We start from the raw sequence: 18,076 nt of genomic DNA on the forward strand, positions 1-18,076 counted from the left end.
GGGCCAGGTTGGAAGGGATCACAGTGGGATCATTGCTCTAGCAGGGTCATCCCAGAGCACGAGGCACAGGATTGGAATATCCCCAGAGAGGGACACTCCACGCCCTCTTTGATCTGTGTTCTGCTGCTCCGTCACTGCACAGTGAAGAAGTTCTTCCTCATCTCTTGGTGGAACTTCCTGTGCGTGTTTCTGCCCGTTGCTCTTGTCCTATCTCTTGGCACCTCTGAGCGGAGCCCAGGTGGCCACAAGCCGCTGAGGAGTTAAACCCCACCGCCAGCACAGCCCAACCCCGTGCCACGCACTGGGCGGGGCCGGGACTCGAACCCTCAACCCTCGGAGCCGCAGGGCCCGCGCTGGCCGGGCGGGGGCGCGGCGGCCCCGGCGCCGCCCGGAAGCGGAAGCGCGGCCGCGGTTCCCGCCGCGGTTGCCGAGCGGCGGCCGCTCCGTCCCGTCCCGCCCGCGGCCATGAGCGCGGCCGGGCTCGTGTCCGCGCCGCCCGCAGCCCCGCCGGGGCCGCCCGCCCCCGCCATGGCCCCCGCGCCCGACTACTACGAGGAGGAGGAGCTGGAGAGCGCCGAGGAGGAGGACGGCGAGCGGAGCGCCCGGGCCCGCGACTCCGACGAGGGTGTGTGGGGAGGGGGCGGGTCGGTGCCCGGGGACGGGGGGATGGAGCAGGGGTTGTGAGGGGAGCGCTCCGCTCCGCACGGTGTTTGGGGAAGGGCTGGGGGCTTCAGGGCTTCGGGTGGCGAGAGCAGCCGAGGGAAACACGGAGCTGTCAGGGGGCAGCGGCTCCCGAGAAACAGTGAAGCAGAGAAGCCGCTGGACAGGCGGAGCTGTGGCTTCCCAGGGGAGCAGGGACACGGGGAGCACTGGGCAGGGACTGGGTGCGACAGCAGAGGGAAAACAGCGGAGACATCCCGGGAATGGGTTCTGACTGCGTGGTGTGAACGGGGAAGGACAGAATTATAGTAGGGAAGGAGAACGTAACAGCACAAGAACCAGAGAACGAGAGGAAAGAGGAAATTAAGTAAAAATTAAGTAGCCAAGAGTGCAGAGGGCATAAAAGGACAGATAAGGGGAATGTAGGAGGACTCTTGGACGGTGCCTGTTACTGGCAGCCGAGTCCCCATCCCCTCTGGTTATAGATGAGATAATATTAATCATATTAAACATGCAGAGGGAGACAGGGTCAGTGGTCAGAAATCCACAAAGGATTTCCTAACAGAGTATGGAAATCCTTTGTGCTGGCCAAGACATTGAAGTACATTTCTTGCAGTTAAAAACCTTCTTGGTTTATCTTTGGTGCTTTAAATTTTATCTTAAGTTTAAACTGTTTGTAGTTTAAGAAAAATCTAAGGTTTGATTTAAGGGGCTGGGCTTCCCAGCCATGTGTAGGGAATTAGCTGTGGTTTAGGTTTCTCAGCTGTACCCTGTAAAGTCTGGAGGCACTTGCCCCTCTTTGGCAAGATAATGGATTCTTGGCTCCCCACGTGTTACAAATAAAAGCCTGAAAAGTCTTAGCAGCAAACTGGCAATCCCACAGTGATTTACTTTATTTACAGTTTATGCTGTTTATAAAGTGCAGCTATCTTCATGGCAGTGCTGGTATCTGAGTGCTGCAGTACCAGCTGAAGTACAGGTGAGAAGTTCAGGTCCCAGGCAGTAACTGCTCTCTTGGTGAGAGCTTTGTGGTCAACCTGAGCAGCACTGAGGGGTGGAACTCCAGTAACAGGTTTGTGAAATGTCTTTCAGAGTCTTCAGGCTGTTTGTGTCTCACCTGTGTGTGAGAATTAATGTAGAGCCCCTCATCTTAAATGAGAAGAAATTCCCAGGCTGAGGTTGAAGCTGTTCATGCAAAACTCACAGTTGTAGGAACATGAGATGTTTATTTCCCTCCTGAATTCATCTCTCAGGTTGTCTTTGATGCTAAATTGCCTGAGGTTTGGGGATTTCTTTTTTGTGTGCCTGTTTCCTTGTTTTTAAATAATTTATTACTGAGTTTGGTTTTTCTTTTCTAAATACTTTTTCAATTTAAGCAAGTTGTTTTTTGCCTTGTTTAGACACTGAGGATGCCAGTGAAACAGACCTGGCAAAGCACGAGGAGGAGGACTTTGTAGAAATGAAAGAACAGTAAGTAACCCATTCCAAATACAAATAAGGTGATGTTCTATTTATTTGTGGGTTTAGGGGTGTTAATTGCCTAAAATTTGGCAAAGTTTTGTGCCAAGATTGGGAGTTTTAAGTCCTTACCCCAGTGGAACAGCTCATGAGTCCATACACTTTTATTTCTGTTCTCCCCAGTTACTTTCTCTGTTCTGTATAAATTCAAGGAATTAAGGGCTGCTGCTGTTTTAGGCAAAGAAATAATTATGAGTTCTGGGATCTGCTGCAAATGCATCCTTCTGCAGATAAATCCTTCAAATAAAATAAAGGTTCTGCTTTAGATAAGCTAAAGAAAAGTGAAATCCTATCCAAATGCCTTAAACAATTGAATTCTAGTCCTGAACCAGAAATGGAGACTTGAAATAGTCTGCCCATGGTGTGTAGGAGCATTTGCAATATTTTGAGTTCTTGCTTACTGGCAGAGACCTGTTTTTATACAGGTCAGGATGACTTGGCCAGTGTTAAACCACAGATGTGTGGTAAAAGAAATGCAGGAATAGACTTTGGTGGTTTTCTAAAATAATGTTGTGAGCTAGTGCACAGCTAATAAAACTTGGCATAGTGCAAGAATGATTCTGCTGTAACGTTTCTGATGTTTGTAGATCTAAATGTCATTTTAGTTTACAACAGCAACAAAAAATACTATTTTACCCAAATTTTAAACCCATTTTTAAGACAGAATGAGAACCTTTCATGGGAATAAAATTCTTTAAGTTTGCAGTTCACTTGTTTCCTGAAATTCTGAGAAGCTTTTGATTCTGTGTAAGCATGTAACCTCAAGAGATGGTGCAATAAACAATGAGTGCTTGGTGTTTAAAGTTTCCTGCTGTGCTTGCAGGATGTATCAGGACAAACTGGCATCTCTGAAGAGGCAGTTACAGCAGCTGCAGGAAGGTAAGCTTACAAGAGTAGCTTTGGTTTTTTATTTTCAGCACTTTTCAAAGGATGGGAGCAGCATCTTTCACTGCATGTTGGCTTTCAGCTGTGCTGCAGAATTAAAAATGTCACCTGCTTCCCATCTTTTCTCCATCTTAACTCCACTTTTAGTTAAGCCTCTCTGCTAAAACATTTCTTAAAAGGAGTAATCCACTTTTTACAAAAGCAGGGAATGTGCTTTGAGTGGTGTCTGACTCCTTGAGGATATTTAATACTTGGGGAAAAAAATACAATGGGAATCTACAATTTATTTCCACTAGGTACTCTTCAGGAATATCAGAAAAGGATGAAGAAGTTGGACCAGCAGTACAAAGAAAGGATAAGAAATGCAGGTGAGAGGAATTTCTCTCTAAGACACTGCAAATAACTTAAATGTGTGTTTTGTATAACACCTGAAGTAAAAAAGAGATAATTCTGTCCTTTAAAGAAAAGGAACTTGCTGGAGCTCTCAGAGTCCACCAAAACATGACAGGCTTTGCCTTGATGATTTTCTTCCCTTGATCAGCATTGTTTGCTGACTGATAAACAGTTTTAGCCTTCATTTGTGTGAAGCAGCACAAGTAGAAAGATGATTCCATTTTTATCTATCCCACAGTGTCCCACTTTGCTTTGTTGTTTGGTGGCTCCAGCTGAAGCCTTTGGCTGCCCTCTCTCCTTGAGTTTGCAGGAGTGGGAATTAGGAGCACAGGCTTTCCCCAGGATCTGTCTGTGAACCATGAGCACAGAGCATTTGCTGCTGGGACTGTTGTGCATGGCTGTGCCATGGAATGGGCTGCCTGGGCTTTGGGCACTGCTCTGTTTCAAGGAGCAAAGTTCATTTTTCATGTGCCCAGTGCTTGTCCTTCTGGGTGGTTTTACTGTGTTGCTGCAGAGGAATGGCTTGGGAACCAGATCCAGCTGCTTTCCCTCTTTCTTCTTCATTTTCCAGTAGTTCTCACCTTGGATATTGAATCAGGGCCTTTTCCAGAAGGCATTGTGTGGATATAGGAAATACAGCTGCTCCTCCTTTAGCAAAAACAAACAGTTCTGTGTTTCTGAAAGTGCCTGGGAAAGGGAAAGGATTTACTTGAGGAGCTGAAGTGGTTTGAACAACTTCTTGTTGACAGGAGCCTGTCTCCTGAGATGAATTTCACTAATGATTTAGGGTGGAAAACACCTCCAAAAAGACCTTTTATATGCACTAGAGCTGCATCCTGACAAGCCTGGGCTGTTCTGATACAATTAAGCCCCAGTGCAAACTGGTATTTCTGGCAGTGCTGCAGCAGCAGAGTTCTTCCACAGGAGGGCAGGTGATGATCACTTGGAATTTTATAAGTAAAAAATCCAGCTGCCTTGTACTACAGGAATAAAGCTCTTTTATGTTTGTCCTTGCCAAGCTGAGGTTTATTAAACCAACAGTTTCCATTTACCTGCATTTGATTATCTACATAATGCTGCTTTCATGCTTTGCAAGTAGAAAGTTTGATTTTTATTACAGAAAGTTTGATTTTTATTACAGCATTCTTATATTTGGTGTATATCTATTACTGTTATTAATTTTTTTTAAATAATGGAGTAGTAGAGTGTTGCTGCTACAGCCTGAACTGAACTGAATAGTGTGGAATAGTGGAAGCTTTTTGGGGTGACAGTCTGTAAAAAACCTTTAGTAACAGTGTATTTCTGTGGGACTTTTTCATGGTCACTTTATTTTCAGCATAAAGCTGTGAAGTCAGAGTAGAGATTGGATAGGTACATGAATTATTTGCTTCACTGCCTGTCTTGGCTGCAATATTCAATGGCTTAAAACGTTAAGGAAGTAATTTTGTGCAGCTTTGAAGGTAATAAATTTAGTCTTTCTTGTGTTTCAGAACTGTTCCTGCAGCTGGAAGTAAGTACTCTTAATTTATCAAAAATACGCATTAATTAGATGGAAGAGGCATAAACCTTGTTTCACCAGCCAGTATTTGGGCTTGTTTTCCCAGAAGGTTTAAAGAAATTTTTTTCCTCTGGCTGCCTTGTTGCACTTGAGATGCAGTAGAGCTTACTGCTGGTATTACCTCAAGTAACTTCTGCACTTTGTTTTTAAAATAGAATTAAATATTTGCTGTTGGGCTCTTGTACCTGGCTGTGCATTGGGCTGGTCAAAAAGGGGTGTTTAAATTGATGAGTGCTGATTATAAATCAGCAGAGCTCTCTTCTAGGGACTTGATTTGTTGTGCAACATTAAAATGTCTTTTTACAACTCATTCTTTTGCCAATATAATAGCACTAAGTGGTATTTGGATGTTTTTCTGTAGATTGTGAATATTGATAATCTTTAGAACTTGGGCCAGTTGTGAACTGAAAAGCTGATCAATAAAGCATTTGAAAAGCTGTTGTGATATCATTAACTTGAGTCCTTAATTAACCCTCTTGCTCCTTGGGTTTTGCATTAGACAGATCAGGTGGAGAAAAATTATGTGAAGGAAAAGAAAGCAGCAGCAAAGGAGTTTGAAGATAAGAAAATTGAGCTTAAGGAAAATCTGATAGCAGAGTTGGAAGAGAAGAAGAAGATGATTGAGAATGAAAAGCTAACCATGGAATTAACAGGAGGTAAAGATGACAAGCACCTGTCATTTGTGTTATCCACTGTGGTCCTGCTAAGGAAAAGAGCTGTGAAGATGTCAGTGCTGCTTTACACAGCTGGTGGGAAATGCCAAGAGGGGCAGAGCATGAATTGATGGCCTTTGAATGGAGACAGCAGCTCCAAATTCAGTGAATTGTTAACAGGGGAATCAAGCAGTGCCAGTGGAGCAGCAGAGGGGATGATGGGCTTGCTGATATGCAGGGAGAGAGGCTGCTTTGGTTCCCTGATGTAGCAATAAAACTACTGAGATATGTCACAATATTGGCCTGATCAATAATGGAAGCTTTTAAAGCTGTGTCCTTTCCTTGCTGCAGGAGTGGGTGGTCAAGCAGTTGCAGAAAACCAAACAATAAAGGTTGAAACCTGCTGCTTAAAGCCAGAAAACAAAGATTTGTGGGTTACATTTGTGTCCAGGCTCTAGAAAATTTATATTAAACCGACAGATTTTTTTTTTTTTTTGAGACAGTTGGTATCCCTGTGTTGTCATTGCAGGGGTTCCATACTGTTGTCTCCTTATCACAAATGTTTCCCACCTTCTTGGTGTTTATTGTGGGCAGCTCCTCAGAGCACTGACTCTTCTTCACAAAGCAGCCACCCCACTCTGTTACAGCATCTTCTCATTGCTTACAGCTGTGGCCTGGTAAAGTCAGGCCTGTTCCCAATCTTTGCTAATTGGCACAGCTGCAACTCCTTAGGGTGAGATTACTTTCTACACTATCCTTTGTCATCTTTTATCCCCCTACAGCCCTGGTGCCTTGCAGGGCTCTGTGGTGGTGGACACAGGGCAGCTCAGTCAGGGGTTGATTATTCCTGCAGAATTCTGTTCCTGTGGTGCTGAACCAAAAGTCTGGTTTGATGTTCTTTGGGAGCAGCTCCCTCACTTCATGGACTGATAGTGTGAGGCCTGTCCATGAGTTACACCCTTCATGTATTTCTTGCATAGTATCTACAGGTTTTATATTAATAATGTAGTTAATACTCAGAAGTGAGAATTAAACCCTCCTTTGGTGTATTAAATGGTGCTCTTGGCTTAATATAAACTCTTAGGGCTGATGTGGACTGGAAAGCATCTTGAGTTATGCTGTTTCCCTGGTAACTTCTATTTATTTATGAAATCTGGTCTCATGGTCATCCTTGTTCACCCTTGAGATGAGGAGAGAAGGAATTTGGTGTATTTGGCACAGGCAGAGCTGCTCAAGGTTTTTGTGTCTAGTGGGATCCAAAGGGGCTCCCCAGATGGAAATACTTCCCAGGGGGTGATCCAGGGGTGCTTAGAGATGAGCCAGTAAATCTCAGCACAGACAAAGGGAAGGTGAGATGGTGTTTGGCATTTATGGTGTGGTCTCCTGGCTGCCAGTTCAACAGACCTTGATGAATTAAGGAATGAGTTGTGAGAGTTTAGTGCAGTTATTCAGTAAAGGTTACCTGTAGGCATTTGGACAAAATAAGTTCAGATAATTACTTGGTGATGAGACTGGTGTTTAGGTTTTTAACAGACTTTCTTTTTTTCCCCAGTGCATATGCTGCAGTTTACTTCCTGTCAACTGCTGCTCTGTGTGTTATTAATTAGGCTCATTTCATTAATCATTCTTAGGTAATCTGAATTTAAACACTGTTTGTTTGAAATCACTCCAGCAGACTTGTATCAGTCTTCAATGCAGAAATTTCCTCTAATCTTTTGACAAAGCTGTTTTTCTGCCTTGAAGATGAGAGAGCAATTGATTTGTAGCTGATGTTTTACATGCTATTAATGATCTGAGTAGGGCTGGGAAAGAACTCCGTGAGCTTGGCCTTTTAAATCTGTTCCCAAGCAGATATGGTGAGCATGAAAGGAGCTTGCCTTGAATCCTTGTAGCATCATTGTGCTGCTTATCAGTACCTGGAGCAGCTGTAACCATGGCAGTGCAGTGACCTGATGGGAGAGAGAACTTGGATTCACTGTCAGCACTTCCATGCACACACACACAACCAAAAAAAAATCCAATTTGCTGAATGAAAGAGGAAAGATTATTTTCCCTGTGCTTTGTATAGAAAGCTGCTGCTTCTTACTCCTTTCTCTCTGGTCTTATCAGCTCTCCAACTTCATTTCTCTGCAGATTCAATGGAAGTGAAGCCCATTATGACGAGGAAACTGAGAAGGAGACCAAATGATCCAGTTCCCATCCCAGACAAGAGGAGGAAACCTGCCCCTGATATCCTTTCCTGGAGTCACTGCTGGCTCTGCAGCCCCTGTGCTGCCCACACCTTGGCTGTTTTGTACAGCAAGGGAAAGGAAATGAAATGCCAGGATCAGATTTTAACCTGGGAAATAAATACAATTGTCATGTGTAATGTGTGCTAAAGCAATACCAGCAGTTATACAATTCAATATATATGTATATATATATGTTAGAGATCCTTTGGTATCCTAATTTAATCCTTACAGTATCATGAGATAAACTGTTCTCACTGACAAAAAAAAGTTGAATTCTACAGGCAATTTATTTCACAAAAGAAAAACTTTAAAAGAACATTAGATATATATATATATGCTGAGATAATTGATTCCATAGATAGTAAATGGCTTTTTACATGAGCCAGAGCTTTTCTCATTTCAAGACGTGACAAGGCATTTACCAGAAAGATCATATTTGTCATATCCAAATAGTTTTTTCCATTTCTGATAAAAGCTTCAGATCTCTAATCCAGAGATGCATAGCAAAAGCAAGGATGCTAGATTTGTTCTTTGAATAAGAAAAGATGAAGATTCATCTTGTTTTCATGTATCACAAGAGACAGAAAAACATGTCTGTGTAATCCTTAGGATCTGCCTTGCTGCATGTCTCAAAATTAAAATGTTCCTTGGCTTCTGGAAATATGTTTTTAGCTCCTCTGTGATGATAGCCACTTTTTTCTATTTGTGTATTAAATTCACCTGGAGAGGAAGGCAAGGATATTTGCTTTGCAGGGGTTTCTTATTAGATTCTAAACCTGTATTTCTTAGATTAAAAAAACTTATCTGAGTGACTCTCATTTTCTGAAGGCAATATCAAACCTTGAACTTTTGGAGTTCATGCAGGATGGTCATGAGCATCTCCAGTTTCAATTAACCTCCTCCTGGTTGGAGATTCTGTTCACTCTTTCGGGAAGAAAAAAAGTCATTTATTAGTGCCCCTATCTCATCCAAAATAAATGAGTTTCATAGTGAACATGACCTGCTAATTGAGCATGATACAGCAACCACACAGTGAAAATCTCTGCCTTTGCTCACTGGGAGAGGATTAAAGTCCATCAAAACCAAAATCCTTGAAATGCAGCCCAGCAATTGTTAACTTGAGTGTAATACTTTTGGCTAAATACTTTTTATGAAGAAACAAAAGTACAGCAAAGCTCTAATAAGACTGTAATACACTAATTTATATTTTCAGAGGTTTTGGGTTTGTTTTCAGGTGCATTGTAGGCTCTTATTTATCCCCAGCCCCAAAGTTTTATTTAACTAGGTTTAGGTGGGATTTAGCTTCATTGTAGAAAACCTGAAGTGAGTCTTGTTTCAGCTCACAGATTTTTCTCCACAGAAATAAAAGATGAAAACCACTGAAAATGCTGGTGCTTGATGCTTCCATGAAGTAAATGTCAGTGCACTAAAGGTTTTTCATTGATGGTTGTGTCTGAATAAGTTAAAATGATTTTGCACTCTGCTGCTAAGATGGTGGGGATGGACTTGGATTAATTCCTCTGACAAAAAAAACCAGCTCAAGTAAGACATTTATGAAAATCCTGGAAACCTTTTGGCTTGCATTTACTCAAGTGAAATGTCATTGACCTTTAATTTTTAGCCTTGCTTGTCAAGAGCTTATGGAAACCTTAATTCTGGATACCTCAGCTAAATTACTTGTTGACTGATGAGCAAATAATGGAGGACCTAAGAACACTGAATAAGGTAGGAATTGTTGCTTGACTGTATTTCTTCATTTTCAAGAGAAGGCAAATGATTTCTCCTGAAGAGAACAGAGCTCTCTTTAATGTTCATTTTTGAGATATGGCACTATTTCATCCCTGTAGGCTTTCTGAAGTAGCACAAGAAAAGATTTAGCAAGATGGTATCTCCTCTTTTTCATTGAGGTTTAATTAACCTAATTTAAATGACTGTCACCTAAAAGTGTTACCTTTTGTGGGAACCAAGGGATGAGCTGTGTTAAGGAGTTTCTTCCTCATGGCTGAGCAGATGTCAGTGTGTTTTTTGGGAGATCACAGGCTGCCTTTGTTTAAGCCTTAGTGTGGGGTAGGATTTTTTCATTAATTTTTTTTCTCCCTGCTGTCAAAAAAGATTTCAGCAAGCTGGATAGGGGGCAGTGTGCATGCTTATAATTTTTTCTGGGTTTGATTAACATATTGTTTTCTTGCTGAGCACTTGAAGGCTTATCTAATTTCTTAGAATATAAGCTGCTCATTAAGGCATTTTGAGGATGGTAGTGGAACATTGGTTTTGTGCCAGCTGTTGAGGTTTCTCTAATGATTTAGCTCCTGTATTTTGTGTACCCTGAGAAATGTTGTATCACATTCAAAAATAGTGTGTTAGATGGGTTTTACTCATTGGAGTGAGTTGGCTGAATGCTCTCAAGTTCAGTTTTTTGGCCTTTTGGATCATTATACTGATTATCTGCACCTTTGGCTGTTTAGAGCACCCTGGTTCTGTGTTAGGCCACTTAACAGAGCATTTAAAATAGAAATACACAGAGTGTGGAAAGTAAGATATCTGCAGTTATCAGTGCAGCTTCTGTGGCTCCTGTCAGATCTCTAACACTGCTTTTTTCTCTTCCCATGCAGCTTAAATCACCCAAGAGACCAGGTGAGTTACAGATGCAGTGGAACTGGTTCATGGGGGGTGCTCTGAGCAGAGAATGGCACTGCAGATGTTTGGCTGTGCAATAATTGCTGTTCTTTGTGTGGTGCTGGTGTTTGTTGGGATGGGAGGGGGGCATGAGCATCTTTGGTGGCTGAAACAGCTGGAAAAAAGAAGTTTTCCATTATATTCAGGTGCATCTGGGCACCTTGTCTGTTTGTCAGCTCCATTGAGGGATTGACCTTATGTTAAGGTGCCTTAACATAAGGTCAGTGTTATGCCTTCAGCTCTCTAGATGTGCCTCTACACTTCTTTCAAGACAGAGTGGAACTAACTTGCCTCACTAATTTTAACCATATTTAACTAATTCAATGTGGATTATAACTAAAACAAAATCAAGGACATATTGTCCATCACTTACCCATGAATGTTTTTTCACATAAATGCTGTATTTCAGTGAATATTTTAATTCGAGGCAGAGGTCAAGTTACTCATCACAATATATAATATTTTCCTGATGGATATTTGAGTTTGCAGCTTTCTCTGCTTGCTATTTCTGCACACCCAACCTTATTAACTGCAGTTTTGCAGTCAGGTGTGCTGCTGTGAGATGGACACGTGCTGATCTTTAACCAGAGTGTCTGTGCTGTCCCCAGCCTCCCCCTCCTCTCCTGAGCACCTCCCAGCAACACCAGCAGAGTCTCCAGCACAGAGGTTTGAAGCTCGGATAGAAGATGGCAAACTCTACTATGACAAGAGATGGTGAGGCCTGGGGAGGTTTTGTTTCCATCAGTCTGTGTTGTGTTTTGTTGTGAGGAGGCAGAGGCTGCAGAGAGAAATGGCTTTTTGAGCAAAGAATTGGTGGACAAAATGCTTTAGGGCAGAGGTTTGCTGCTCCCTCCACAAGCTCATCATGGGCCCAGCAAAGCAGAGGGGATGATGGAATGTTCACACCCTGCAGGCTTTCAGAGATAACTGGTGCCACCAATAAAAGGAGACTGGAATCTTGTCCATGGCCCACTGTGGCACTTAGGAAGTCAAACCTAATAAGAGCAGGAGAGGCAGCAGCAGCCACAGTGGGATGTGACTGAAGCTGCCCAGTTTGGACACAGACACTCCATGATTTGCTGTCAGCAACACTCCCATTTCTGAGCTTCAGATTTGTGCCCAGCATTCCACAAGGTGGCAGAAGAAATGTCATCCAGCAGCTGCTCAGGATGAAAGATGCTTCTAATAAATCCAAATAACCTTTAAAGATCAAACCCACCTGGGAGAGGCAACTTCAGAATTGCTGATTGGATTTATCTCTGTTGAGTTTTATGGCCATACAGCTGTACAAGCCTCACAAAACACAAGGAAAATATTAAATTTCTGCAGAGGAAACTTAGATCTTACACTTAATCCATGAGATTTGCAAAGCTGGATAATCAAGAGGGCAATCTTGAACTTAAGCAGAACACAATTTGCTTTCAAAAAGTCATCTGCTTATTTGTAGCCTACTTCAGTGTTCTGGTGGCTCAAAACAAGTGATGAGGCTGTAATTTATCACAGAAGTAGGTGTGAAGCTGTTGTTTTTACACAGCAATCCCCTTGGCCAGTTGGTCAGTTTTTCTTTTTGCCTGAAGTTTAATTGAGAGTTCAGTTTACACAGCTCTCATAAAAGCTGCTCCCTCAGTTTAAACATTCATGAAGAGTTAAGCAGATAGGAACTGAACAGGCTACTTATTCCACAGATTCATCAAGGTTTTTAGAGGTTTTTTTTGCTTTTATAATTTTTTGGTGTGTGTAAAGTGACTGTCCCCAGGATATATTTGGATGAAGATACTCTTCTTAGAATTTTGAAGCATATGGAGTACTTGAAAAGTGTTCATGAGTAAAAAAAGAAAGGAAAAAAAAAGGCATCTGAAGTAATCTGTCAGTAAAGCTCAAAACTTCTCATTAAATTTAAACCTGGAAGAGCTTCAGTGAGCCCAGAACCTCAGCAAAGCACCAGCTCTCTCTGAAGGGTATCTGGCTGTGGCATAAAGCACTTAACAGATATTTTCACCTTGCTGAATTCACTTGTCATGGGGGTCTTGCTGTCAGGAATTCCAGCTGTTGTTTTTTGTGGCTGCCTTGTTCTTATGCTGTTTTAAGATCAGTATCTTAGATTTTTTTGGTTGTAATAATCCTGCTTAGATCTTTTTGATTGATAATAAGTAATAGTACTTGTGCAAAGTAGCTGGTGTTTTAAAATAATGAAGTAACTGTTGGTAGTGGGAGGGTAATTCTTCCTAAGGTGCATAAAGGATGCTGGCATGCACAGAAATCCTAAACCTGACAGGCCAGGAATGACTTTCTCTGTTTCCTGATGCAGCCCTGCATGACAATTACCTGAAAACAGGGAATGTTTAATGCCAGTAATGAACCCCCTGAAGTCTTGCAGAGACATTTCAGATATCTCCAGAGTGGAGTGTTTCAGGTGAATGTGGAATTAGACTTGGTTTTTTAATGCTCAGAGCTCTGTGCTCCCCCATCAAATCCTGAACCACAGTTCATTGTAAAGCAGCCATCTTTGTGCTCTTACCTTTGCTGCATACAATAATGCAGAGGGATTTCCTTCAGTCTTCTGATGGAGTTGCAGTTGGAAATCTTGGCCTTTCAGTAAAATACTTTATAGCAGGAAATGGAATTATTTCTGCTTTCCTCATGTGGTGTTTTACCTACTGCAACAGTGAGAGTTGTTTGGCTCTGCTTTCTTGAAAGCCAACTTAAACCCCATTGCATTTTTCATCTGAAGTCATTTCCTCAGTCCTGTCCCTCTGTGGATATATTTGGCAAAAGGGTGGGACATTGTGACCGTGTTCACAGGGGTCTTAGGATGAGGGAGGAGACAAGGATCTGACTCCATGTTTCAGTAGGCTTGATTTATTATTTTTTGATATATATTATATTAAAAATATACTAAAAGAATAGAAGAAAAGGCTTCATCAGAAGGCTAGCTAAGAATAGAAAAAGAAAGAATAATAACAAAAGTTTGTGGCTTGGACAGAGTCTGAGCCAGCTGACTGTGATTGGCCATTAATTAGAAACAACCAACATGGGCCAATCACAGATGCACCTGTTGCATTCCACAGCAGCAGATAATCAATGTTTACATTTTGTTCCTGAGGCCTCTCAGCTTCTCAGGAGGAAAAATCCTAAGGAAAGGATTTTTCATAAAAGATGTCTGTGACAGGACATGACCAGGGAACTGATGCACCAGAGTGTGCCTCCAGCTGCCCTGGCTCTGTGAGTGTGAGACAGGTGAGACAGCTCTTCAGTGAAACACTGCTGACTTGGCTCTCTGCCTTTTCTGGGCACAATTAGCATTAATTTATTGATGCAGAGTCATTCATGGTGTGAAATCCAAGGGCTGAATGAAGCCTCTGACATGTGTGTTATCAGCTTTGGAATTCACTGCTAATCAAAAATTGCAAGTGGGGGAAATATTTCCTTGTCTGCGTGGGCACAGCCAACACTTGAGAGCTGTTGTTTGCCCTGGCTTCTCCTGCACTCCTGCTGATTGTATCAAGATCAAAACTCTTGCTTAAGTACTCCCAGCATGGCATGGTAGGGCACTGCTGGACTGAGATTCTTGTCTCATCTTAGTGAGGCCTGGGGTTTGCAGCAGCTTATTGAGTTCCTCTGTATCATTTAATGACATCTGGACTTGCTAAACTGAGATTTTTTTTTTTTTGGCTCAGATCATTGTTGCTTTGCATTGCCCTGGAACCCACTGACATTGTTGCTGTCAGAATGAGGGAGAAAGACACCTGTGTCCAGCCATTGTTTGAAAGGTTGCAGGATTTGGGGATTTTTCATTCCCTCACCACCCCAAGGGTAATGAGTGTGTTTGGAAGGCTCAAAGCTGACACTCTTTCCAGCTGCTGGCAAGCACTGTGAAAATTCTGAGTGCAGAATTTTCCAGTAGGAAGAGATTGTGGAATAAACCATTGGAAGACTTCCACATGTACAATATGGTTATTGTAGAAATAACTGTAAAGTTTCAATAAATCCATGCATTTTGCAAATGGCAGTCAGGCTGCAGGGGGTTGCACTGGGTGGCCACTGAGGGAATATCTGTGCAGGGAATCTGCAGCTTGGATTGCCCAGATAAAATCATGATTAGGGGAAAGGTGGAAATACAGTCATGCTTTTATAGCTGTAAAGTATTTTGGTGCTTGCTTGATTAAGATGATTTACTTACAAATCACCTGTTCCACTGTAATTAGTTCTGCCTATGGAAGAGAATGAGGCAGAATGGACAGAAAGTGGGGGTTTGGGGCTGGCACACTGCAGCACTTGGAGAAATGTGAGCTGTAAAGAGGGGAGTCCTCGGAATCAAATTCAGAGTTAGGAATTTCAAAGTCTTTGTTTTATACACAACACATTAAGAACAATATAGAGCTTAAAATATGATCTGAAATGGATATGTTTAGTTATGGACTCCTTATGGCAGATATTTACAGCCCATTACAGAGTCAGTTACCCATTAGTTACCATTTTTGGTATTTTCACACAATAGGACAGCATTAGAAAATTGAGGTCTCATTAAACAATGCACTGATTGAGTGTAATTCACTTTTGGTGGTGGTGGTGCTCTGGTAATTCTGTATGGGGGAACAGCTTGAGAATCTGTGATTTACTCTATCATATTTTGTTAGGCAAAATAAGGAGTTGCCTTCTGAAATCCATCCTGAGTCTGGAATGGGAAAGGCTGCTTGGATTAACCCTTGAAGGCTGGGTGTGTTGTCAGTCACTGTTCCCCTGGGCTGTGCCTCTGCCTCTCCCCTTGCAGTTGTGAAATCTGTTTTCAGTGCCCTTCAGTGCAGAGTTGAATGTGAGTTAAGACTCTCCTGCATTTCAAATATCATTAATGCAGGATGTGTGTGTGTGATCAGATCACCACTGTCTTGCAAAGCTGGAGAAAGCAGTGTGGAAAGAAAGGCAGACTTCAAATTTACTCTGTCCAGCTTTATCAATAGTGGATTCATGCATTTCCTTTTTTTTTTTCCTTTTTGCAGGTACCACAAGAGCCAAGCTATTTACCTGGAGTCGAAAGAGAACACGAAGATCAGCTGTGTGATCAGTTCTGTGGGAGCCAACGAGGTTGTGGCTGCTTTTATTTGTCAGCAGAGGGGGGAGAGACAGGGGTTTAGTAAGGGCTGAAGATAGATACCTGTCTGGGGTGTAAAGAAAGCTGAAGCCAAGATAAAACTGACTTGAGAAATCTCTTTTTGAGCTGGGAAGAGACTGGGTTTGTTTCTGAAGGATAATTCAGTGTTTTGCAAGCTCCTGCAGCAGTTGGGCAAAGGGAGCACTTTGGTTTTTGCTTGCAGATTCCAGACACTTAAGGGAAAGAAATAATAGATTTGAGTGCACTTCTTCTTAATCAGCCAATAAAGAACTTTAATTTGTTGTGGCAGCTAAGGGAAAACACTTTATTTTCCCCAGAATGAGTTGCATGTGGGATCTGTTTGTCACAGCTGTTCCCTTGCAGGGGCAGTTGTGGCACTCTGTTGTTCAGATAAAAGCAGTGGTAGTGTGCTTATGGGTGCATTAAAATTTGTCAGAAGTTATTATTGTAATTTAGCAAAACTAATGTTTTGCTAAAATGTCATTCCATCCTACTGTGGTAGAATATAAAATTGTACATGTTTGTTTCCTACAGTTGCTCAAACTTTATGGATTTTTGAATTATTTTGGCAAGCAAAACATGCCAAATCCTTGGAAATGTTGCAGTTGGGAGATGATTATCAATGAATGTTGATTTTAATTTCTCTGGAGAAATAATTGAAGTAGAAATCCAGGCAAATACTAAATTCATTTTATCCTAAGGGGTCCTGTTAATAAAGTCAATTTATAACTAAAATAATAGAGTTAAATCAATTTACTTGCCAGGCCTGTAAGTAATATATAAAGAAAAAAAAGTTTAGGGTAAATCACAGGCCAGCATAACTTTATAAATCCTTTGCATTAGGAAATATTGGACTTCCCTCCTAAAATACTGCAGTACTAAGGACTGGATAATTCTTACTCAGTGTATTTATTTAAATATGTTAAAATGCATTAGAAGGATATAATGCAGAGGAAATTGCTCAGACTTGATTTTTAAAGTACAGGTTTTTAGATCTAAACACCTTGAAGGTGATTTCAAAAACTCTCTGGAGTGGCTGCCTTGGTGGCAGCAATTTGTCTTGTGGCACGTGGTGTGAATCCTTCCATGCAGGTGCTTAAAAGAGAGGCCCTTTTATCTCCAGACACAATTTCTGTGCTACATGGTGGGAAATGCTTCGTGGAACAGAATCAGAATAAGCTTTTCATTTGACTAATAGTTACTTGTCTGGGCAAATCCCAGGATAGATAATTTTATCATCTGTGGATCTAGAGAGACTTAGTCTTGATTAGGCAAAGCTCAGTGCCACGGCTCTGTTGTGAGCTGTGGCAGGAGGAACCTGCTTTCCTGATGGTGCTTGAAAGAGTCATTTTTCTCGAGGACTGTTTTGAGCAGGAAGTTAAGGAGGTGAAGTTAGACACCTTGTTTCATTTTCTACTCAGGTTGCTAATGCTTCACATGGGGAAGGAGAGGGGATTAACCTCATTGATCTGTGCCCCCTGAGGGGCTCAGCTCCGACACTAAGACACCGAGTTAATTTGTCTGTGTGCTGCTTGCTGTGAGTTTTCCCTTTTTCTCCCCTGATTCATCTCCCTGCCCCTTTGTTTGTGCCCTTGCTCTCCTGCAGATCTGGGTGAGGAAAACCAGCGACAGCACCAAGATGAGGATCTACCTGGGGCAGCTGCAGCGGGGCGTGTTCGTGATCCGCCGGCGCTCGGCCACCTGACCCTGCTCTGCCCTGTCCTGGTTTCTGTCACACCACCAAACCTCTGCCAGGGGCTCACAGGCTGCTCACTCCTCCCTGCAGCAGGGAACAGTCCTGACCTCTGCCGAGACACTTTGTGGCTGGCCACATAATCCCCAGTAGTCCTTAAACCTTTAGTGATGCCCAAGCACTGCCCTGGACTATTTCTGGATTTTGCATCAAGCTTCTGTACGCTCTCTCTTTGTATTTTGGGTGACTGTTTGAGAAGACTTGGCATCATCCTCCTTTTTGTTGTTGTTTTGTGGTGCACAGATGGGACTCTTGTGTCAAAAACATCATCATCATGTTTCTGTTGGGAGTCAGACCAGTGGAAGAAGCTTTGCTTGTCGAGACCTGAGGTTATTTGTGCTTTTTGGCCTTGTTTTCCTGCAAGGCTCAGGATTTTGGGCAAAAGATGAATCCTGCCAGGTTTCAGCTGCAGCTGAGAGATGCCTCCAGAATATCTGGTGTACAACATCAGCCTTATTGGATGGACTGTTGAAAGACTGGAGACTTTTTTAGGATGGTGTGAACAGCTCAGAAACTGCTGAAACACAGTGATTTTAATGTAGCTCAGAGTCACGCGTGGTTAGTCAGAAGCTTCCGTTTCTCTTCACATTAAAAACCCCTTCAATGAACAAGCAGAGTATGTCTGTTTGCTGATCTAAT

General features: G+C 42.3%; 1 protein-coding gene across 1 annotated transcript; it reads left to right on the forward strand.

The window, feature by feature from the left end:
- Positions 1 to 410: 410 nt before the first annotated feature.
- SUDS3 (SDS3 homolog, SIN3A corepressor complex component) lies at positions 411 to 17,523 on the forward strand. The gene is made up of 12 exons (XM_064726886.1): positions 411 to 625; positions 2,061 to 2,130; positions 3,002 to 3,057; positions 3,360 to 3,431; positions 4,947 to 4,966; positions 5,514 to 5,670; positions 7,801 to 7,896; positions 9,562 to 9,623; positions 10,511 to 10,532; positions 11,183 to 11,288; positions 15,572 to 15,656; positions 17,291 to 17,523. The coding sequence occupies exons 1-12, from the start codon at positions 466 to 468 to the stop codon at positions 17,387 to 17,389; spliced, it is 1,005 nt and encodes a 334-aa protein (XP_064582956.1). The 5' UTR covers positions 411 to 465; the 3' UTR covers positions 17,390 to 17,523.
- The last annotated feature ends 553 nt before the right edge of the window (positions 17,524 to 18,076 follow it).

The sequence above is a fragment of the Zonotrichia leucophrys genome, chromosome 15 (genome assembly GCF_028769735.1).
Source record: "Zonotrichia leucophrys gambelii isolate GWCS_2022_RI chromosome 15, RI_Zleu_2.0, whole genome shotgun sequence".
Taxonomy (NCBI): Eukaryota; Metazoa; Chordata; class Aves; order Passeriformes; family Passerellidae; genus Zonotrichia; species Zonotrichia leucophrys.